General features: G+C 42.4%; 1 protein-coding gene across 1 annotated transcript; it reads left to right on the forward strand.

Annotated features, from left to right (window-relative positions):
* Positions 1–413: 413 nt before the first annotated feature.
* Positions 414–22,363, forward strand: LOC8028318 (scoloptoxin SSD976-like). The gene is made up of 7 exons (XM_002410808.4): positions 414–468; positions 6,572–6,875; positions 11,875–11,962; positions 14,814–14,959; positions 17,901–17,995; positions 18,997–19,094; positions 22,179–22,363. The coding sequence occupies exons 1-7, from the start codon at positions 458–460 to the stop codon at positions 22,280–22,282; spliced, it is 846 nt and encodes a 281-aa protein (XP_002410853.2). The 5' UTR covers positions 414–457; the 3' UTR covers positions 22,283–22,363.
* Positions 22,364–23,671: the final 1,308 nt, after the last annotated feature.

The following is a 23,671-nucleotide window of genomic DNA, read 5'->3' on the forward strand; positions in this document are numbered from 1 at the left end:
ATGTCGAGAATGAGTCAACACTTATAAGGAATATCGACAGAAAATTAACCCATGTCTCATCGTGGAAGTGATACGATCTTCATGTCTGTCTTTTCGGGTGCCGAGTCATTCCAGCAGAAATCTCGAAACCACTGAGTCATTTTGAGAGCCACACGACTTCTTCCAGTTTATTCACAAAAGACGTTATCCTTAGAATGGAGAATGACAAATTCTTATCTTTCTCTTCTATTATCTCTTTTCGTTTGCGCCGTCTTTTTTTTTTTTTTTTTTTTTTAACTGTACGAAGATAACGTCCCTCAGGATTATCATCAGTAGCTCGGTCAAAGGATGAGTAATGTTGCAAATGAATCAACTTGATGTTCGCGTTAGGTCATATATCCTGACAACTTTGTGGCTCTGAGTCTACTTAAGCAGAGGTTTCGACACGCGGAATCACTGCTAAGAAGTGATCGTCAACATGACTTCGTGGTAAGTGCATTTTCTCCGCCCGTCTTTTTATTCGCGGGGCGTTTTACGCGCGCCGATTATTGTAGAGTATTAATAGAAATCCTCGTTCGTACGTTTAAGTGTACCACTCACAATGCGGTGTGGGCTAATCTAAAATAGTTTGATTTTAAAATTCTACAGAATGCGGGCAGTTTCCAAGACCAATTATGTCAACTAACGATTTTGCTACTGGTCGCATTTAAGTGATTTTTTCGTTGTTGTTTTTTTATTCTTGGTGGTATATTAGTAAAGTTTTTAGAAAAATAGAAAGAAGCGGCTACGAGTATTTTGAATCGGCCGTAACTGTGAAAGCAATGAGTTTGTGCGGGTGCCCGAAAATGTGGCGGCTAATTAAATGACAGGCCAACTTCAACTCGAAACCTTCTTCCAATATCGTGCCGACAAATTCTACCTGTAATCCATATGTAGCCAGCCGGCAACAGTCACGCGGCGCCAGCGGAGTGAGAGCCAACGGTTATACCCTGTCTCGTTGTAACTTGGCAAAAGGTGAACGATAAGCCCGACATTGCGTGCCGCATGCCGACGGCTTCGAAAGATGCGCTAAGTATACGAGCTCAACGTACATATATATTGGAGCGTGACACAGCGAAAAGACTGATATTTCTTCGCAGTAAAAGTGCACTCCGGCGATACGTAGTCATGTTCCGATTGGCCCGCCAGGGCCGTAATTTCCGCCGTACTGGCATGTCATGGGACACGGCTTCCTGGCCCACGCTGTATCTTTTACTTCAGAAGTTAAAGGGGCGCCACTAAAGTAATACCTCACGTTTGAATAGTGAAGCCACCACTCCCAGGCATGCCCAATGTTTCTTAATTCAGTCCTTAGCTAGCGCCAAATCAAACAGCCTTGGAGGTTGCCTCAAGGTTGTCGATTAAGTGAAATGCAAGCGGGCTAAGCTACTGACCAAACTACGCGTCCAGGCACAAACCAGGCCAGTACGTTGGGAATTCGTTGAGTGATGTTTAGCATTTATGTGTCGGCTTGGAAGCACACGAAATAGCGTAATGATATAGGCACGACGGCGTGCACCGCGACCTGAAATGGCTATGCGCACGACGGGAAACTTTTTGGGGTTCGCCGGTTCCATGGTTGGGGGGGGGGGGGGGGGGGGGGGGTTGGATAAGCACGCCACAGTGAATCACGCGCTAGCTTTTGCAGTTTTGAGAGTTAATTACGCACCTAGTGAAAAGTGGATGCCGTAAATAAAAAGAATTGTCGAAACTACTTTCCAAAACTGTTGCGTAGCGTGTGGTAAGGTTGCCGCTTCGCACGTAGCGCACGCACGATCCAGTCCGGAAAGTGACGGACATAGTTTTTTTTTTTTCAAATATTCGGCAATTTTGACCATTTTTTTTTAAATTGTCATTTAAAACACAAATATGTTTGTCGACGTACCGAGCAGGTCTATAGGGGACCCAAAACCCACCATTAAATAAACTCAGTGGCATGGTCTGTCCGCGTCGTGCCTATAGCCATTTCCGGTGGAGGTGCATGACGTCGTACATATATCATCACTCCACCAAAAAGGCGAAATTCACTATTTTAACATATATATTTTAGTTAAAATAGTAGAAACAAAACCAAAAGAAAACTTCTAGAACTGCCCAAGATTTTTGCTTTTATAGTCGAAATAAGCGCATGCGATCAGTTAACCGCCGAGACCGAATTTTTCGAGCGTATCATTGGCACGAAACATCTTTACATCAAACGGAGAGATACGAGTGATCTAACCATTAGCTGTTTTACCTTGTTGTCCGTCTATCCCATAAAAATTGTTCTGGTAGTTAATGAAAAGCTCTCAAGCCTTCTTTATTTAGAGAATTATGATATGTGAAAATCGCCATTCCGAAAGCTCGAGCATCAATCAATTCTCATGACACGATACTTTTTCTTTCAAACCAATTGCATTAGTGTATTTTGGGAGAATTCAATGAGCTAATAACATATATGCATAACTTTTATGCGACGGTTTACTTTATGTTTATTGATATATGTATCGCGTGCATTTTGCTCCATTGGATACGTGCCAACTCATACACGAAATATCAAAATATCTAACGACGAGCGTTTACGTATTTATTTATTTAGACGCGCCCACCGACCGCCAGAGGCATAGAACGTTGGCGAACAAAGTTAGATGAAAAACAGAATGTCAAAACTCAAAATTCACAAGCGCGCTAAAAAAAAAAGAAAAGAAAAAAAGAAGAAACACTCCACTTGAAAGACTTTCGAGTCTTCGATAAAAACGTCCACAGATGTCTCGACCTTTTACCTTCAAAGACCAATAATGCGTTAGATGCAGCATTTAAGAAGCGACAGCTTTAATTTCTTTAGAAGGCAGTATACAGTACAGTATGGCATAGGTGATGTGGCATCACCTTATGGACAAAGGTTTAGGCCAGGTTACGACGGGTCGCGTCACGTAATTTGTTTCCCTGAATATAACACTGAAACTGAATTGGAGCATAGTTCACGCGAAGTCAGGTCACGTGGCATCAAGTTACCCGCCAGATTTAGCGGGGAAACTAAATATCTTTTATAGGGACGTAACGTAAGGTTACGTGATCTAAAATTTCCCGCGAAATTCAGTCGATAGACTTAATTGGTGTATAGGTCACGCGACGTTAATTTTCCCGCTCAATTTATCGGGGGAATTGAATTGGTCTGCAGGTCTGTTGACGCCAGGTTATTTGACATGAATTTTCCCGCAAAATTTAGCGGGAAATGCACGGAAGGAAGGACGGACGGACACAAGCTTAGTATTAGCATTAGCGTTAAAAATCATTTTATGCTTTAAAGACATTCAGAATGCGAACTGCGACTGTGTGATTACTGCGGAAACGTCGAACCCGAAATTTTATATTGATGTCAGATATAACACTTGCACTGTCATAGTACACATGCAAACACTTAAACAAAATACGAGATCATTTCCGCGTTGTCCAGATAATAACTCGTCCAAAACACAAGCTAGGTAGCACATTCTGAGAAGAGCACATTCTAGAAGTGTTTTCTTGCGTGGTTCGTTCTTGCGAATCATTTTTGTACTCGCTCTGAGATCGCTGCAGCAGTCGAACTGAGGTTGTTTTAGACAACTGACACGAAATTTAAGTTGTTAAAAATAAAGCTTTTAAACCGGACAAAGATATAAAGAAAAAGAAAAGGATCTCGAAAGCGAGAACTTAGAGGAGTGGTAATGCCCAACACTTTTAGTGATGATGACAGGATTGTCGCGATATGACACTTAAAATTGAATTTCTCGTCCAGCATAATACCGAGGTAACGCATAGCCAGAATGGTATACGGGCCGTTGGTCGAAAGACAATTCGTAACAGGGCAATTTGTAGCAGGGCAATTGGTCGCGTAGGACAATTCGTCGTACGGCTATTCGTCGCTAGGACATCTAGTCGAAAAATGGGTTTTGTTTTTTATAGTCTATCTTCTTTTAAGAACGTTGAGAACAAACTTTTCAATGGATACAGCTTACCGGAATTCGGGAAGGGGAGGGGAGGGAGGGAGAATGGTACGTGTACGTATAAAAGATGAAGTTAGAAGCCTTCCAAGAAAAGTTCGAACACCGCCTTGGTGTCCACGTTCTTTGGCTTGCCCTTGCAGCTTGCCCTCTCGCGGACGAACCGAGAAACAGAGAAACGGCATCGTCGGCGGCGGCGCGGAAACGGTGGCAGGGGCTGTCGGCCTTGATGCGTGAAGCCGTTTTAACGAAAAAAATTGAGCGCGTTAAAATAGGAATTTTTTTGCTCCGTCTTGCAACAGCCTTGCACGAAGGACTGGCATGTCTAATTTCATTAGGGGCTTTTCGTATATCGCATACGCTGCGGATTTCTGGTCATGTGCATGGCCGCCAGTTCAACCTGTGCTTAACGTGACGAAAAACGCTCCCGCTACTAATGTAAAGCTCTAGCGCACGATCTACAAAAGGTAAGTTATTTGCCCTAAGTAAGAGGAAACTGGTGGCGCAATACACATCTGGAATGGGTTCGCGTTTTAAGTCCGTTACAAAAACCATGACCATTTATTCCAAACACGTTTATGAAGTAGCATATGCGTACTTGATTTCAGGTAATTACAAAGTAAATAAAGAAATACCCGAAGCATTTTAAGTGCGTCTGTGTTAGCCAGACGTTTGCAACGAGAACTTAGAACGGGCAGTTTTGGCGAGAGGGGCCGCAACGTTGCAAATAACACAGTTAAAAAAATGCAGGGTATATTAACATATTGATGTTTGATAGGGAAATAAGTGAAACCCCCAAACACGCCAATTATTTTAATAGGCAGTTTTAACATAGCGTTACGGCAGGCTAGTATAGGGTACTGTGAGCACGGCAAAGCTCCTGACGCGCGCTGAAAATTGTGCTTCAAAGGCGCAGCGCGAGCCTCCGGTTTTAACGCTAAACCGCACGGTATCCTGCGGTTACAAACTTCCTATCAATAACCAGAGAGCAGTTTGATAACCTGTTGCGATACACTAAAACCGACACGGTGAGGAGCGAGTTGCGTGCCTGTGACAACGCTGCTCTTCTGAAGCTTGAGGGTCTCCATGCAAGGCTCATTTTTTAGAACACTAATGGTCACGCAAAGCGATAACACGATATTTTCATCAACCTCAAAAATATTCTGTTACAAAGAGTGACGTGGTCGGTGCATAAAACGTGCTCGCCCACCACAAAGCTTCGTAAGTTGAGGTTTCTGCAACTTTTAAATAGCAGCATGCTCGTTTTGCTGATATTTAACTATCAACATCCCCATCACCTGTGCTACGATCCTGCCCTATCCACTTCACGTTTGTAGGCAAATAAGTCATTTTTAGCGCGCTGACCACCGTCAGCGAGCAGGCGCACAGGAAATCCTGGAGAATCTATCCCCGTCTCTTACGCCATCCTGGAACTACCGCCCCTCCACCTATAGGCGTTGGAGTTGTGAACCTCTCGGCACCCTTAAGCTGACAGTGCACGGGAGGCTGCGTGTTCGCCGGGCCAATCTTATTGCTCAAGACCAACAGTTTGAGTGGTTCAGGAAGCAATGAAAATAAAACTTTTCGTGAACTTACACCAGTGTGGTTATCCTATCAAAATTACTGAAAATATTTTTAACTCGGCTATGGCGTTCACCCACAGAAGTAGACAGCGTCTACTGGGAAGTAGAGCATTTAAGCTGAATCTTAAACATTCTGCTATAAAGCAATGTACCAAATGAGGGAGAACCTTCGTTCGTAATTAATAATTTTGAAGCAGTATACTCGATAAACTGTAGAAATTAAACACATAAGAAGCTTTTAATAGGGTGACAAATTGTCATCTGGATAAACTGCCCTATTACGAATTGCCCTATGACGAATTGCCCTATGCAACGAATTTCCCTGCTACAGGTCGCCCTGCTACAAATTGTCCTTCGGCGAATAGTCCTACAGCCAACCGGAACACGTTTAAAAAACAGCGGCAAAATGACGATAGTTTCACTCTGAGGTCTGCCTGTGTTGTTCTGTGTTTGAATTTGCTGCCAATTGCTATTTTATGTGCCCGAAAAAAAAAGAAAAAAAAAAAAGAAAAAAAGAAAACGAGTGATAAGCAAGCGCTGTTTAGATTTTCGCTTGAAGGCGGTTAGCTCCGCCAGCAGATGATGAGTACGGTTTTGTGTGCGGTCAACGGAATAGCTTAGTAGACGACGCTCGCACCGGAAAGAGCTTTTTGCACACGCGTCTAAACGTTCCCGTTTCTCCGCACCCCTCCGCGGCTAGGCACTGGTCGGCCCGGCGGTCGACGTTCGCTTGTTATTATACAGATCTTGGGCCACTGTAGGCGTATAATAAATGTCGAATTGCAACAAAGCACAGACAGGAACAAATTTAACCTTGCGCTATAATTTTTTATCGTCAGAAAACTGGGAAATGAAAGGGTGCTGTTGCTGTACAATATCTTGAACGTTGTATGGTCGGTTTGTTTCGTGGGTTGTTCAATGATACACAGCAGGGTGGTGACGTTGCAAACTAGTACAGTTCCTAACCCCAGCATAATCTGACCGCTAACGTATTTCGTACACCTCCAGGACCATGTCCTTCGCAGTTTTCGCCGCTGCTGTCTTCTGCTGTACCACGCACACAGAGGCTTGTGCGGGCGACCAGCTCCGGCCAATGGGTCCGTACCAGATCACGCAGCCACGAGTGTGGCCCCTGCCGCTCACCATCAACCTAGTGCAACCGGGGGACTACGGCCACCCTCTTGGACACCCCCTGCAAGCAGTGTCTCCCGCGGAAGTTGACCGCATCGTGGCGCTACACAACGACCTTCGAAATGACCTTGCGTCAGGAAACATGGCTGGATTTCCATCGGCAGCAAATATGCTCCGCCTGGTAAGACCATGCACATCTTCTAACAAACAAACTTGTGAGGTGTAAGCGGGGCAACTTATCCATTAAAATACATAGAGACCTCTTTCAAAAGTCACGTGCCGATTATTAAAAGGCCGGAACCACTGCGTAGTGGCGGAACAACTGACATCGTGGAGCGTGCAAGTCATCCCATAAGATAGGGAAGGACGGGGCGCGGCCAACGCGAGCAGCCGACGAGCCAATTTCACTTTCGACGCAAACAGCGTCGAAGGTGCAACGTCAATGCACTCATCACTTTTCTCTCGGGGTGTGTTTTGCCTTCTATTACTACCAAGCGCATAAAGTGTGCCTTGACATTGCGGTTCTAGTCCGCTAATGTACATGATTTCCACAGCTGCCAACAGAGGGCAGTCTTTTCAAGGGGCGACGTGCGCGACTAACGGCGTCAGCGCAGTGGACTTTCGTCTTAAGTGGGATTATTTATGGTTTGCGCAACGACAAAGCATTGTCTGATTGTCAAGGTTGACCGTGTTCTGTGTTTTGACTACAACGAATCCAAGCTTCCTACCGCGAGATTTACGAACACTATCTAACTTCTCGTTGGCTACTGATGATAAGTAGACAGAATCACAATTCGCCACGTGACGACCGGGCAAATCCTGGTTGTCACATCACCGAGGAAACCGTGAGCTGGCGCCAGCAAAGTACCTCAGCGTTAATAGACAATTTTATGCACTGTTTCGCAATAATTCCGATGGTAGCCAACGCTACGATCCGATGTAGACAATCCGACGGCGTTTAAAGTGGATCGTCATGGCCCTCGTCGTCCTTCTGCGTTGAATACAACGAGGTAGAGGGGTTTAGAGCGATACACTGGTAACCTGTACACCTGGTAAAAGTGACCCACACTTGGCTGCCGCCATGTTGTACGATTTTGACCACTAGACAAGTGACCATGCCAAATCCCGAGGCTTTTACGCGAAACAGAGCCAAGATTTGTACGGCGATCGGCGTTAAAAATTATGATAAAAGAGTTTTAATTTTGTGAGTCCAAGAGATCAGTGTTTAGCTCCGATAAAAACCCGAAAATACAGCAGCACTGCGGCTGCCGGCATTTAGCGGAATATTTCCGAAGCTGCCCGAGTTTTTGCCATAAAATCAAATGTTGGACTTAAAGCAATCGAAACATAGCTTATCTCGTCGGTGCTGTTATTAAGGATCAATAATGAAATATCTGTGGCGTGGTACTTCGTTAAAATATAGATGTAAAACTATAAGGTCACCTGTCTAGGGTAAAAAAAATGTACAACATGGCGGCGACCGGGTGGGGGTAACTTTAAACTGCCGGTTTATCGCTCTTTGGTTGGATATCACCGGCTAAATAAATCACGTACTGTGGATGAAACGTGATCCTGCAATTTCCTTTTTATGTACTCGATCCGTTTAGGCGAATATGAACCCTTTTCGAGCTTGACGGTTGCCACGTTGAAATATGACGTCGTTGGGTAGGGCGACAAAGATTAAAGTAAATAGTTTAAATTTAACTGCAATAAAACAAAAAAATATAGCCAAGAGAAAAGTAGAACAATTGGCACGAAGCCTTTGAATTCTAGCGCCTTCGAACCGGCAAATAAAGATATTTCCTATTTTTGCCAAATCTGTCACGTCAGAATTCAACATGGTGGCCACCACATACACAAAAGAGTCTATAGCAAACACGCAAAGACACCAAGCGTCGTGTCCATGCACGTTTTGCACCACTCGATTCTCTCTATCGGACTGAAGAGTTGGCAGTGATAGGGTTTGATATGAAACAAAGTTATAGAAACGGCCTTCAGGCTGGTTGTATTTTCAGCACTCGTGCGCACATTACGAGTTTTGCTCGCTTCGCGAAATGAGAAATATGCACGTGCTGTTCCGTAGACATCGCACATTGGGCTGCGATTGTGTCATCCTTCGACGGTGTTTAAATGACAGGGCTTTTGGTGGGGAACGTGACTTCTTAGCGTTCAGGACACCCAGACCATACGCGATATTAAAATAAACAAAAAAAAATATAATAAATATCAAAAAGATTTAAATTTTGAGATAAATCATGATTTAAATTGTGATTTAAATAATTACAGTTTTGATAAGGTTATTTAAATCAAAATCTTTCTCGCATAAATATTTACGAATGATATTTGCCTTTTTTGTCTAACATTTAAAGCCTTATGTTTGCAATTAATTGTTCTTCTGTTTATGTCAAATAATCATTAAGCGAGGAAAATATATGTCGAACTGAACACGTACAATAGCAGTGCTTATCTGAGAAAGCCAGAGCGTTAAGATTTCTCTTAACGCTTTGTTCGCCAGTTACGTAACGTTCTATTGCGAGCAAATCAGAACGCGAACAAAGTGATTAAAGTCCTATAACTATAGCTAATAGATGAGGCAGTTTTTGTTTTAGTATTACAGGGTTTGCCTCAGTAATAAGTTGTTAATTATGCTGCTATTTGGTTACCGGAACTCTTTCTTCAGCAATGTTTACAGTGACTGGACAGATTGATATATAATTCTGCCATGTTTAAAGTTATATCCAGTGATAAAAATCTGTTTACAGATACGATCATTTAAATCTTAATAATTGAATTAAATCACGTAAATTTAATTTAAATAAAATACATAATTTAGGTGAAATGCATTTATTTTATTTTTTGATGAAATCATACTTTTTTTTTTTTTACCCTGGTCCTAAGGTAAATATTTTTTCCACCCATGACTGCAGCAGAAAAGCTCCAAAACAGCGTTGATGTAAATAATAAAAAAATAAATTAAAGACGGTACCACGTTACAGGGCATATATAACCCTTAAACGTGTTAAGCACAGTCTGGGAGGAAGAAATACGCGCGAGCTTATGGTTTTTCTACTTTGAAGAAAGACGTGGGTGTCACTTTTTACAGAGCCCGGGTAGTCTCAAGTTTTTTAGTGTTTTTAATTAGGTGTGAAAAATGGCTTTCTGAACAAATTTAAAAGCAGGGCAACACGTCAAGGGTATTTTTCGACGTAGTGTTAATTAAGGGGTATTCACACGAGGGAGAAATCCCGGGGATTTCTCCCTCGTGTGAATACCCCTTTATGGTCACATCCGTTTGTTATTCATTTCCCCACATTTTGAATCATTAGCTCCGGGGCTACTTTAACGTCATGACGAATTGAATCCCATCCTGTACTCCTTCGCTAACTTAAGAACACCTTTGTCACTTGTATTTTTATGAGGTGCAAAATTAGGGTTCGCTCACCAAGCTTTTGAATTGAATAACGAACGCATAAAAGTTATTTAACTTAACTTTTTGTAATTTCTAAACATGTTGAGTGCTGGGGGAGAACATTCCTGAATAAGAAAGTGGCCAAAAATCTAGCTTGATGCAGCAGTCAACGTTCCAGAAACATATACCAACTTTAATGAATACAAGTTAATGATATAGTGATGTAAACATAATCAGACTATGCCTATATTTATTTACCGAATATAAACGTGGCATTTTCAAAAGCACATGACACATAATGACAGTTATGTTTTTTTGCGGTTGTCTAAATATAGAGTAAACAAGGAACAGGCACCTGTCTTGTTGAGGTATTTCCAAGTGTAGCGGTGCCGTTTCCAACGCCCTATTTTGTTTAGTTGCAGGAAAGAGCACTGTATCTCGTTTCCCTCTTACACCTATGGCAGGTATTCAGTAGCGGCGGGCTGTGTTTGCTCATGTCAGTTTCCCAGCTGACTCGTACACCGACTGGAGGTTTGGAAATGCGTCCTGTTTTGCTTGCGTTGCCCATAAACATTGGTGTAGATTTCAAATCCAATGTTAACGATGGCGGTAGCAATCGCGGTGTCGTCGTCAAACGCAAACAGCGAAAGAGGCACCCACTACCTAGAACAATAACAAGTTTCGTTTCAGTAGCGAAAGCCTGCATGTTTAACGAAGCATTTCAGAAGCACGTGACGAATTCCATTTAATTTTGGAGCAGTGTTGCTAGTTCTTTCGAAATGTTGGATAGTGACGCCAGACGGAGGCGCACAGGTTGTTGATAGAAATAAACCAGAAATATTTTTTTTCTTTTTATGACCTGACACCTTTGAGTGAAAAGGTATATATTAATAGTGCCCCTATCAACCCTGCCATTTCGTCCTATTAGGATATCTTCATATGAAGTGATTGAGCAAGTGCTGCTTTCTTAGTAATAAGGTGTCCTCTGTGCTTACTGTCTAGTTGCGAAACGCGCTGAGTGGCGCTTTAGAAATTGTATGATGGCGGAGCACAAGAAGGAACTCTAAAGCACCACGTACTTTTACAAGAAATCATTGATTATATAGTTGTTGTTTATCTTTCATATATTGCTAAAGGACACAAGTTTCACTAGATGAAGTCCGATGTTTTTTAATGTACTTAGATTTAGCTAACTGACGCCCAGGTCTCACTAGAACCCATGATTGATTAGAAAACCCCAGGTCTATTTTGAAACATGGATGTTAGGCATAAATGGTAGTCAGTGAAAAATGTTTTGAATTACATGTATTTTTTCTTAGCCAATTCCATGCCAAAATTATTACGTGTGTAAAAACATAATTTAGCTATTTGAATAACAAAATTTACCCCGTTATATCTTTTCCCAGCAGACCCACACACTAATGCATTGGATAACGATTTGTAATAAAATAATACCTAATCGTAGAACAATACATAACTTTGTTCAGTTTCCACGACCGTATAGTAGTAAACTATAACCTTTACCTTCTTATTGTGATTAAATTATATGACCTTGTTGTTATTAATATTATTGTCAACGGTGCCTTCGTATGACGCGAAAATGAAATAATTATTTTTTTTTCATTGTAAGTTGTACTGGAGAAAAGTAAATATGAAAATGAATAAAGATGTGAAGAATATCCTGAGCTCACCAAAAAACATATTTTTATAAAAGATTAAAAATAAAATGTTCTGACACATATATTCTCTAACCTGTCTTCTTTATTTCCAGGAATACGACGGAGAGTTAGCAAAGCTGGCACAGATCCACTCACAAAGCTGCCAATTTCAGCACGGGTGTGTTGGATGCGGTCGTATTGGTAAGCTATCCATCGTTACGCTAATACCTTTCAAATTTAAAGCTATTTTTTTCTCACAAGCTGTAAGCAGATTACAGGGGGACGTAAAAAATTAAAAAAAATTCATTATAAATATCAAAGAAAAATGGAAAAAAAAGGGAAGATGTATTATTGCAAAAAATTTGCTTGAAAAAGGCACTTCGGCGATTTGTTTAGCTACTCGAAATAACTGTATTTTCGGAATCAGCAACCTTTACCCCCTCCGGTGCCCTATTTAGTATTACGAAATGCAGAGTAGTAATTGTCAAATCTGCAACTGAAAACGATGCCAAATCCTACATTAAGAAAATAACCGCGTATTCCAGTGCCGTGACGTCAGTGGAAGGCAGGCTTGCGGATCGAGCGGGCAGTCTTAAATTGGACTACGCTGAGCGTTTGTTTCGTGCTGCTGTACGGGGGCTGGAGCGAGCTTCGAAATCATTCATGTTGATACCACGAAACTGCCCGTGATCAGTTAGGAACAACATCTAGAGTCCAAAAGGTGAACCGCTGCCTTCCGCTGACGTCATTTTTTCATTGCTACCTGTATAAACTTTCACTGTGAAGAGCATGGTGAAGATCAAAGTTGTCAATTCAATAACTCCGAGAAGAAGAAAATATTAAGTGTGTCCAATATTTGGGACACTATTTCGGCAATTCTTCTTTGTGTTTTCGATCGACCTTCAAGCAAATGTGGTGCTACGAAGAAAGCGCAGCACTATGCCTTTCATGGTGGCTTCGTTCGTATCCTGACATTGAATATTTCTCGGAGAGGGACGCACAAAAAACGTGCGGAAATGCGTAATGACGTAATAGTTACGCAATGAACGTGAATAGTGTGCGAAAAACGCGTACCGTTACGGGCCCCCTCCAGTCTGAGAAACCAAAAGCAGGACGGAGGAGATGCTACCCATATCTCTAAAGCACTGACAACTTAACCAACGCAGGGCGTGGCGAGTTCCATGCATCTAATTAACGCTCGGCAGCCAATGACATTAGAGCATCGGCCGATAAGAATGCCAAAGAACGAATCACGAAGCAAGGAGTGCAAAGATAACATTCAACGCGTTCCTTATGATGTTGGTGACTACGACTGAAACAGAAATAAGAGTTATGAAACGTGTCATCCCCCAAACTAAACGGGCGAAGAGGAAGGGTAAAGGAAACCAAGACGCAGGCTGAAGACTAAGTCGTAAGAAGGGCTGGGCGTCGATTAAAATATTTCAACCCGGTTTATCGCCACCTTTTAGTCGCTTTATTAAAGGATTAATTATTTTTTTTTTACCATGCATAGTAGTCTCAAAATAACCAGTTTCGTTTTGCCTTTGCCGAATACGTAAGAAGTGGCGCAATGTCCAATCTCGTATTTATGAATCGACCTTGATGTGTAGTTGAGAGCCGTTGAAAGACGCTCACTGGCACAAATTATTACTTCGGCCACAGGTGCAAATAGGTTTTCATTGATATTCTTCTTTGAGCGTTTACAATCGTCTCTGCTGCCCTAAAAGGATACAGGCAGGGCGTTGAAGTTGCTGGGACAAGTATCTACATGTTTGGAGTCGCCTATTTCGGCCCTGCAGTTTACTTTGGGTCAAAATTTCGCCTAAAGTTTGACTTCACACAGGTGAAAAGACTGCGTGGTGGAAGGCCTGATTTTTCTTTTGTTTTTCGAAACTTAACCGTGTAATCGGTGAAAAGATTAATCGCAGTTCAAGCATTGCCCGATTAACAGGCATGTGAATCGATCAAATTGCCAGCGCTAGTAATAAGATCTTCAACTTGTTTTCTACACCACTCTGAGAAATGCCTGCGTGTCTACTTACCCGCAAAACACTCGAAGAACCAATCTCTGCGATCTAGGAAAACAGCTCAGCGAATGATCAGCGGGAACATTTGTTTAGCATTACGCCAATACGCAATGCAAGCATGACGCTTTGCAGTGCGTTCTGCCACAGCGCAGACTTTATTTTTAGGTCCTAAATGGTTGTTCCGCCTGAGCTGATTCCTAGATCGCAGAGATTGGCTCTTTGAGTGTTTTGCAGGTAAGTAGACGCGCAGGCATTCTTTAGAGTGCATGTTTAGTCGTAGAGAAATATGTATATATAGTTAAAGGGGGAATCCGAAGAGGTTTTCGATAAAAACTAGTTAGAGCTTGACTCTAGAGTATTTTTTCCCTTCAATATGAATATCACGAGCATTTGACCTGAACGTTTAAATAGACGCCAGAAAAACTGAAAACAAAACAGCCGCTGGGTGTGACGGTATACCCAGAGGCTTCAACTGCCTTAGGCTTACCACTTCTGAGGCAACGGTGTGCAGCGTTTTTTACTCCTCGGGTAAGGCTTGCGGAAGGCGCAAAAATGTCGAGATCTGTGTGTAATACGTCACGGTTCTCCCCTTCTACCGGATGCGACGGGAAGGAGGGGCTTCAGCGCTATTTTGAAAGTGTTGTTTCAGCTTCTTAGTGAATGAATCTAAAATATAATTTTGATATTCGTGATAAGGTGTTTTGCATGGAATGCTGGATCGCTTCAGTTTACTTTGAAACACACCAGGAGATATTGTGAGGCAAAGCGGTATAACTCGAATATTACGTAATATATAAGATTTCGCCCTGCCTCCTTCATTATAACCCATACATTTTATAATGACCAACCCGCATAACATTCGTCATCGGACTTCAATTGCTTCAAATTCATTTTGTCAATAGGAAGGACGGAGGCGCAATCGAGGCAAATTAGAACTGTCAATATCAAATTCATTTTAACTGTTTGAAAGATACTTTGGCGTTGACGGTGATCTAGGGAAGATTTTATCTTGGTTTTCTTTTCAGACAGATACTTGGGCCAGAACCTGTTCTTGTCTCCTCGGGGAAACTGGGAACAAGCAATCATGACGTGGTGGAACGAGCACAGGAGGACCAACAGCTTCACGATCTACAATTACCAATTTTCTCCGTTGAATGGACATTTCACCCAGGTTTGGCCGATTCTAGCAATCATGCAAGCATACAATTCCGCAGATTTTGTCAATAAGGGATTAGTGTGGTATAGCATGAAGAAGGTCAAAATGAATAGCCAATGGTTTTAGAAAATATTATTATTCTGGCGTTTTCTTCCACGCTCCCTAGTTTGTTCAACTGCGTTCTCACAGTGCGTCCTTTGTAGCACTTTACAATGTACGAATGATGCAATATTTTAGCACACAACGAAAAAGTTTGTACGAACATAAAGACTGTATTTTCGCACCCCCCTTCAAGCTGGTATTGAAGAGCCAGAGATTGTTTCTTGGAATTGCGCTGTTATAAGATATATCTACTGGACATAGTCTGCCACGTCTCGGATATAAGCGCATTTTTAGAACTAGCTTTTGAATGCGAAAGCATTAGCTATTCCATTGAGCGGAGTCGGCGGCGTCTGTAACCTCGAAAAAACGCGAAATAAATGCCCATTCTCTAGTTGACTAAGCAAAACGGCTCCAAGATAGCCATTGGCGGCCGCTTCGCGAGAGCGCGCGCTCGAGTGCCGTTCTCGTGTCAGGCCTTGCCGGGTGGGGCGAGGGGAGGGAAGGGGGGGGGGGGGGGGGGGGGGCTGCGGCCGCTTCACGAGAGCGTGTGCTCGGCCGCCGCTCTGGTGTCAGGCGTTGCCGGAGGCGTGTGGGGGCTGCGGCAGCTTCTGCCTTTCATTCAAATCTCCTAAGTGCTTAGGTGTCTTCATAATTTGTATTTATCGACCTCCAAGAGAACCAAATATCAAGCCGTTGTTTTGCACGTTCATACCCTTTCAACTTTGATTCCACACAATCACCACTGTTCTTGTCACAATATGACTGGCATCCATTTCTGGTTATGCGCTTCGAAGGTCGACATCACATACGGCGTCCAATAAATACCCCATGTGTTTTTTTGTTTTTAAAGTTTTATATATACATAACCAGACAAGAAACTGACACATGAAAAATCTGATTTCATCGGTAATAATCTGTGTTATTTCCGTCATAAGCTGTGCAATCTAATCAATACATACACCTCTTTACTTCTCAGGCTTTTTTTTATCAAGGTAAACTAGACTCATTTAGAAGGCTGAAGTTTTAGATAAGACGGGATTTCTTGGGAAACATAATAGAGACAATCACTAGTGCGATAGCTGGAAGGAATAAAGAAAAATTATCCCGATTATGGAGAAAACGGTGGTCCACAATGTTCAATCGCTTGCTCCCCAAAAACCACTCTAAATAAAGTCCGTGCGTCTACTTTCACGCACAACACTCGGAGAACCAATCACCGCAGCTTACGGAGGCAGCTCAATGAATGGCTATGCCGAAACATATATTTAGACCAAAAAGCGCCGTTTGAGTTTTGACATTAGTCAATGCAAGCGTGACGTTTTGCATTGCTTAATGTCACAACTCAGACTGCGTTTTTTTGGTCTAAACGTATATTTCGGCATTGTCATCCGCTGAGCTGCCTCCGTAAGTTGCGATGATTGGCTCTCCGAGTGTTGTGCGGGATAGTAGACGCAGGGGCTGTTTGTAGATTGTGCATTTGGTGTATTTCTCCGACGTCCGTGCAAGAGTTTTGAGACAAGCGCTCTGATACGCATATCGAAGTAACATATCTCGTAACAACGGAAAAAAAGCCTAAATTTTTTTTGTTTTTTTTTGCATAGTTCACTGGATCGAAATAAAGCATGTGTCTGTAGAATACTATTGTAATTATTGGTCAATGATACTATTTGAGATAAAAGAAAGTTCTTAACCTGGGTCAACTGCTAACCTGAAATTCGCAGCGTCCAGAACGTTCGTTTTATTCACAAATTATTAATTTGTCATTGCTACCGAAACCCTTAGAGCTTACAGCTGAATTTTACCATTGGGCTCAAATGAAAGGCGAATGGTGAAACATGTGGCCTTCGATACATATTGCGCTAACTAAACGGCCCTGTAAACTGAAAGAACGGCTGAGTGAAAAAGGTATCTGCGAGGGTGTGCGCCTATCCTTCAATGTGCACAACAGAGGGCGTTGGAAGCACGATGCTCGTTGGACCTGTCTTGAGTCCGTATTTTTTGCTTTGTGATCTCACTCCGAACCCATACCGAAGCGCAGAGGACGGGATCACTTGATGAGAGAAAATGATTGCTCCGGTCACCGCGTATAGCTCCCACTTCAGTGTCAGCTTAGGGATGAGCGTTGCTGTCGACTCGGCGCGTGCGCGGACGTGTCACGTCGCGCTGATCTGGCTCCTGTGCACGCGCTATGCGCACACGTGCAATAGGAAAATGCTGACTTGTTTGTGAACGGTGTGTAGGTCCACAGGGAGGATCCTTTAGCTAGCACCGTATGTAACAAAGGCCGAGCGCTACCCTCTCAGGGCTTCGAACGTGCGTAATAGTACAATGCACTTTTTTTTCGAAAAATACAAAAAATATATTTGAGAGAAAACCGTCTTACTCACAAACAGTAAGCAAGAAATCCCCCTATTAGGTTGGTGGTTTGATGCCACTGGAACGTTAACGCGATGCATTCGACCCTTTCAATTTTGGCAGGTAATAATATTAGTCAATTTTGATTAGAATGACGGAAGAAAGGCATTTTGAAACGTAATGTGCCCCTGGAAATGAAACATAAAAAGAACAAAATATTTATTTTGTGATACTTTGTTAAGCGTAAGATAACCTTTTTCGGAGAGATGGCAATATCTTATTTAGAAAAACGATGCTCCAGGCCGACAAATTCTCGTTTTAGTGGTTTGGAACTAGGCAATGTTTATACACCTAGTGAAAAATTATACAAATTGTCTGAAAGAAAAACGAAAACCACTTGACCTCTTTTTTTTCAAAAAAAAGAAAAGAAAGAAACAAGACGAGTACAGAACACTTCTTGAGTTGAACCTTATATAATATGCGTGTTTGTTTTGTCCAGATGGCCTGGGCGAAAAACATCAAAATAGGATGCGGCGCCACTGATTGCCATCAACTCGGAGGTGCACGATACATGGTCTGCCATTATATTCCGGGGTAAGTTTGCTGGCGTACACTTCTAAAGTTACTCGTTCTGCCGCCACCATATCTGCAATTATGTCATGTGTTTGTGCTACTGCACTTCCCGATGAGATAATCATAATCCGAATGCACGTTTTCCTCTCAACGAACGCAACGCATAAAGAACGCTTTTAGACGCAAAGAAAATGAATTTACAGCTCTTACCGTTAGCAAAGTCGAAAAATGATTTGTCATTAGCTGTGTTGCTAGGTAGTCAATGAAAGACAAATTACTTCCAAAGATATTTTCTAAGATTTTTTATTCTAGAAAGTTATCCGTATTTAGCACTTTCAGCTCCTGAACTTGGGTTATTATATTATTGTTGCAATTATTTTGTGGCATATATTTTATCCAGGGCACATAAGCGTCAAAGAAAAAAAAAAGTAAACGGCAGGTCCTAGGCCCTTCAAGCTGCAGTACTCTTGCTTTTTGCTTGAGGGACTATATAATAAATTCAAGACCAGAAGAAAATTAAATGCATAAAGCTGCGAACAGTGAGAAAACTGAAGAAATTATGGGCAATCTTGGATCGTTTAATAATTCAGACTCAGTTGCTATGCTTCCTTGTACCAGTCCAATCTCCACCACAGAGTAATGCTTCTGAAAGCGAGAAAGCTTGGGTTCTTAATATTGATGCCACCTCGTAATCGATTTTGTCCGTTGGTTGATGAACAGGCTAATAATATCAAAAATTGTCCTCTTTTGTCAGTGAAGACACGGTGAGATTTCTGTCTCAGAAGCTTGACTTAACTAAGTGGTTGTGCAAAATACTCAGGCAATAGGCTCCCTAAACATTCACGGCTGTTGTGAATGGTGCCTAGACAAGCCTGTCTTCACCGCTAAAAACGGTTTTTTGATGAAATCTTAAAAAATACATGATATGACCCTGCGTTTTACTTTAATGACTGATGAAGAACGCATGTGCAGCATTGGGAGGTTGGCAGGCGATACAAACAACATATTTTTCTAATTTACAGTGGAAACATGGTGGGCCAACCTGTTTACGTACGAGGAACTCCCTGCTCCCGATGCCCGGAGCTCTCGTCGTGCGAAGCGGGCACTCCAAGCCTATGCCGTAAGTTAGTCCAGTAACCCATCCTGGGGCCCAACCTGAAATGAACACGTAGATTGTACACTACTATATTCACCTATTTTTTACTTTTCATACTCCAGACTCCAGTTGTATGAAGATAATGCTTGTAATAGCTGCAAAACAAAAATCTGGCTTTCACGAATATAGGGCACAGAAAATTATCTCACAGTAAATTCGATTGTTTAGAATTTTAATAACAATAAATTATTTTGTTAATTTCGTTAATGACAAACCATGTTGGTGGAAAAAAGTTACAAGCAGTTGGAAACAGCTTGTCCGCCACTGTGTCCACCACTGCCCCCCCCCCCCCCCCCCTTAAAAAAAACGGTGTTTTTAATTTGGTTTTGTTTAGCATAAAAACGAAGTCTTCGGGGATATCACCTCCGGAAGCCCAGATAGCCCACACTCGTTTTGCACACCTTGATCGATAGGTCCGTCACGTGTTATTTACTGCAGAAAGCGAGCGACAGACGAAATGAGGCGTCAGCCTCATGCTTGCAAAATAGCATTTGCTTTTATTTAATTTACATGCAGTGGTTATTGACTTGTTTCTCAGGTACTTATTCACATAATTGAAATATGGTGTGTTTATGGTTATACAGCCGGAGGCTAGTTTGCCCCATTTAGTGTTTGGTGTCTCAGGTGTAGATAAAAAAAGAAATTAGACATTGCTGTACTACCGCCAGCCTGGAATCCTTAACGTGCACCACGTAATACAGATCAGTCTTTTAACGCGTTAGGAAATAAAGTAACCGATTGCAATTACATTTACTTAATTGAAAAATGTAACTGATTACAGTAATCAATTAGTGCATCACAAAAGTAACCAAAAATTAGCAGAAAGTAATTATCACGTTCCAAGTTTCGTTTGTTTTAACTTTATAGTAGGAAATAAAAAAATGTACACATATGTTTAAAGCGACAAACCCGGATCGTAACACACCGTACAGAGGAAACGAGGGGCTCTGAACGGCTCGATAGTCAAAATGTCGTATAACGCGTTGTCATTCTAATCCTTTTTATATCTTAGAATCTTCTTTAGGTGCTTAGAAATAAAAACCAAAAGTGTCCAACGTCGATGCAACGTAGACAGGTGACGCACAAGCAGAAAGAGCGATTTTTACGTAAAACAAATATTCAAGTTCATAATTTCAGCTCTTTCTGAAATATATACATGGCTACTTCTAATTAATTACAGAAAAATAGTAATTGAATCGCAGTGGACTTCACCACTAAAAAAAAAGTAATTGAAGCGTTAAAAGTTACAAGAAAGTGCAATTGATTATAAGCAGTTAGTTATTTGTAACTCTTTACATACAATTCTGGTAGCGATACATGACCGCATGCTCATCCAGTTCGAAAGGGGCAGGGGTGGGGACTGAACCCAAGATCCCTGGGCTCTGCAGCGCGAGATTTTACTCCCTGTGCTTCGAGCTGGTTTGCCGTAACCCACTCGGCAACTAAACCCCCACTAATTTCCCATTCACACGGCCAGCAGAGAGGTGCATTTAACATAGGTCTCTTTGCTATCGGCGAATCAGCCCGTGCTCTTGGGTCGCGAGCACACGCCATGCGCGGAAGATCGCGAATTGATTGGCCGCAGAGAATAAAGGTCCCTTCGCTAAAGATACCTTTACGGTCGTGTGAATAGCTCACAAAGGTACCTTTAGTTAAGAAAACTTTATTATCGGCGGCGAATCAGTGTGAGATTATCCGCACATTACATGCACTCGCGACCCAAGAACGGGGATTTTTTTGGCAATTGCGAAGCCCGCTCTAACGATATCTTTATGCTGGTCGTGTGAATAGGGTATGAGAGTGACTTCAAAACAGACTCTTTTGAAGAATTGACAAGTAACCTCGCGATTTCGACCCCGCGCGGACCCCATCGGCGTGCGCTTGTTAGACGATTGTTCAAAAAGGTTCGTCTTAGATCTTTTAAGTGCCACTGTAACAGGTGTAAGACATACTGTGCGTACACTGTAAGAAATGACTGCGCGTCTACTTACCCACAAAACACTCAAAGAGCCAATCATTGTGATCCAGGAAATTAGCTTAGCGAATGAAGAAGCGGAAAATATGTTTAGGCCTAAAAATGAAGCCTTTGCTGTGGCATTACGAAATGCAAAGCGTCATGCTTACGTTGCGTAATACCACAGCGCAGGCTTAATTTTAAGGTCTAAACAGATGTCCCGCCTCATCATTCGCTGAGCTGATTTCCTAGATCTCAATGATTGGCTCTTTGAGTGTTTTGCGGGTAAACATACGAGCAGGCATTTCTTAGGGTGTTTTATCTTCTATAATGCAAGTTCGATGTTTGAGGATACTTTTTAACTCGACGTTCATGACACTTGTAATGCAAGATAAGGCGTAACCTGTGAAGTAGCACGCAATGTGAGTGGCAGTCGTTTTTCTAAACGACCGCCGAATTTCCTGGGTTGTTGTTAATATGTCTTTACTGAAAAGGCACAGCGCACTGAAATATCACGAAGCAAAAATATCAACTTCCTAACTAGAAAACGCTTGATTAAAAAAAAAAAGGGTAAACAAGAGCGGAATCGACAATGCGACAATTTATAGACAATTAGCCAGGATTAAGTGCTACGACATGCAAAAAGAAGGTAATTTTTCGCAAAGCTTATGTAATTCAAGCGGGAGGCATTTTGCACGTACCAGCGGAGAGCTTAGGAATAATGTAGACCACCTGGAGATTTTTTACGTGTAACCAAGATACAGGTACATGTCAGGTGATTTCGAAGAAGGTGTCGTGTAATCAAGATTTCAGTTGCACATCAAAATATCTCCATATATTTGAAATATATATTGAGTAATTTGCTGTTGTATGCGGTATGGCACATGCCCTGAACGAGTTTGGCTTAAAACAAATACATTTTTCACGCCATGGTGCTGCTACGTACGGCTCACTCATATCTGTGTCCAATGAAATTGCGTTATGTTTACACATATTGTAAGTTCGGTAAGTTGCATAATTGTCAAGATATATGTACATGTTTAGAACATGTAAGTTTTTGTGACAGACAGCCCAAAATGGTCTCATCTTTGCAGGTATCACCGGCCTCAACAACCCAGCCTGGAATCGATCTGTTTCAAAGGAGGATTTGGCCCGGTACAATTTCACCTGGAACCTGTACAACACATATAAACCTTAAATAATTTTATATCCAGACGTGTACACAAAATAAAAAGCGAAAATAAAAAGAAATATATTGTCTAACCTACGACGAATCGGAGTATTGCGTTTCAAGCTAATATACGAACAACGTCCTCTCGTACATACGCACTTAGGACTCGCTTCACCAAAAATAGAGCATGAGCTCAAATCGGTTTCCCTGTGGCGGACGCATAAACGTGGCAATCCGCGCAATCAAGCTAAAACGAGGAAAGTGATGACACTTTTGTTGAATGAATGTTTGTTTTCGAAAGGCCTAACTGCGGCACACATCCACAAACACATGGGGCAGTAGGAAGAGGGTGCACCATCCTACAGAACGGTGAAGAAGGGGGCCACGAAATTCAATCGATAATGGACGGGCCCCGAATGCGACCGCTGCCTTGGCAGACCTGCATGAACAAGTGACCGCGCAAGAAAACATCGACCGTGTGCACGAGTAAATAATGGCAGTTCGACCATAAAAATTCCGGGCCATTTCACAAGTCGCAAGGATCTGCAAAACTACAGTTCAGAGCATCTTGATCTAACACATTGACATGCACAAAAACTCCCCGTGATAAGTTCTAAAATGCCTCTCGTGTGACCAAATACGCACCCGCTACAGCACATCCAGGGTCAATCTCGAGCTGCTCAGGTCACATCCTGCAACCTTCGGTGTCCTCTTTGGGACATGTTGACAAAACCTGGGTTCATCACCTTGAACGGGAGAGTAAAATCTAGTCTGAACAGTGTAAATACACGTCCTCTCGACCGCCAAAGTAGGCTTGGTTTGTTCTACCAGCAGGAAAGGTGATGGTTAAGGTTTTCTGGGACTCGGAAGGCGTGCTGCTTAGCGATTACTTCAGAAAGGGCAAAACATCACCGGGAACTATTTCGCAATCCCGATTCATCGACTCTGGAAAGCCATCAAGGTCAAACATCGCGTAATGCTCCGGTAGGGAACGCTTTTCTACGAGGACAACACGCCGCTACACTACGCTACTGTGCCGATGACTTGCATTTCATCCTGCGACTTCTCTGTGATCAGCCATCCACCATATTCGCCAGATCTCGCGTCATCTCTCCCTCCAGCTGAAAAATAAACTTTATAATGTCTGCTTTTTTGGTAATGGCGACGTCACTAATGGAGTGACCCGCGTTTTGGAGGACGAAATTTCCGATTCTCTCCCCATGCGAACCCAGGCACTGGAGCATCGTTGGGAAAATTTTGTGGACCTCAAAGGGACTATACCAAAAAAGTAACATAATTTTATTCACCTCTGTTGCCTCTTTTTGGGTCAGGCCGAGGACTTTTGGGACGCCCCCGCAGTGTAGCAGCGCGATGTGGACAGCGGCCTGCTGCACAACGGAAGCTCGATAGGCCAGT

The sequence above is a fragment of the Ixodes scapularis genome, unplaced genomic scaffold (genome assembly GCF_016920785.2).
Source record: "Ixodes scapularis isolate PalLabHiFi unplaced genomic scaffold, ASM1692078v2 PGA_scaffold2__306_contigs__length_199485367, whole genome shotgun sequence".
NCBI lineage: Eukaryota > Metazoa > Arthropoda > Arachnida > Ixodida > Ixodidae > Ixodes > Ixodes scapularis.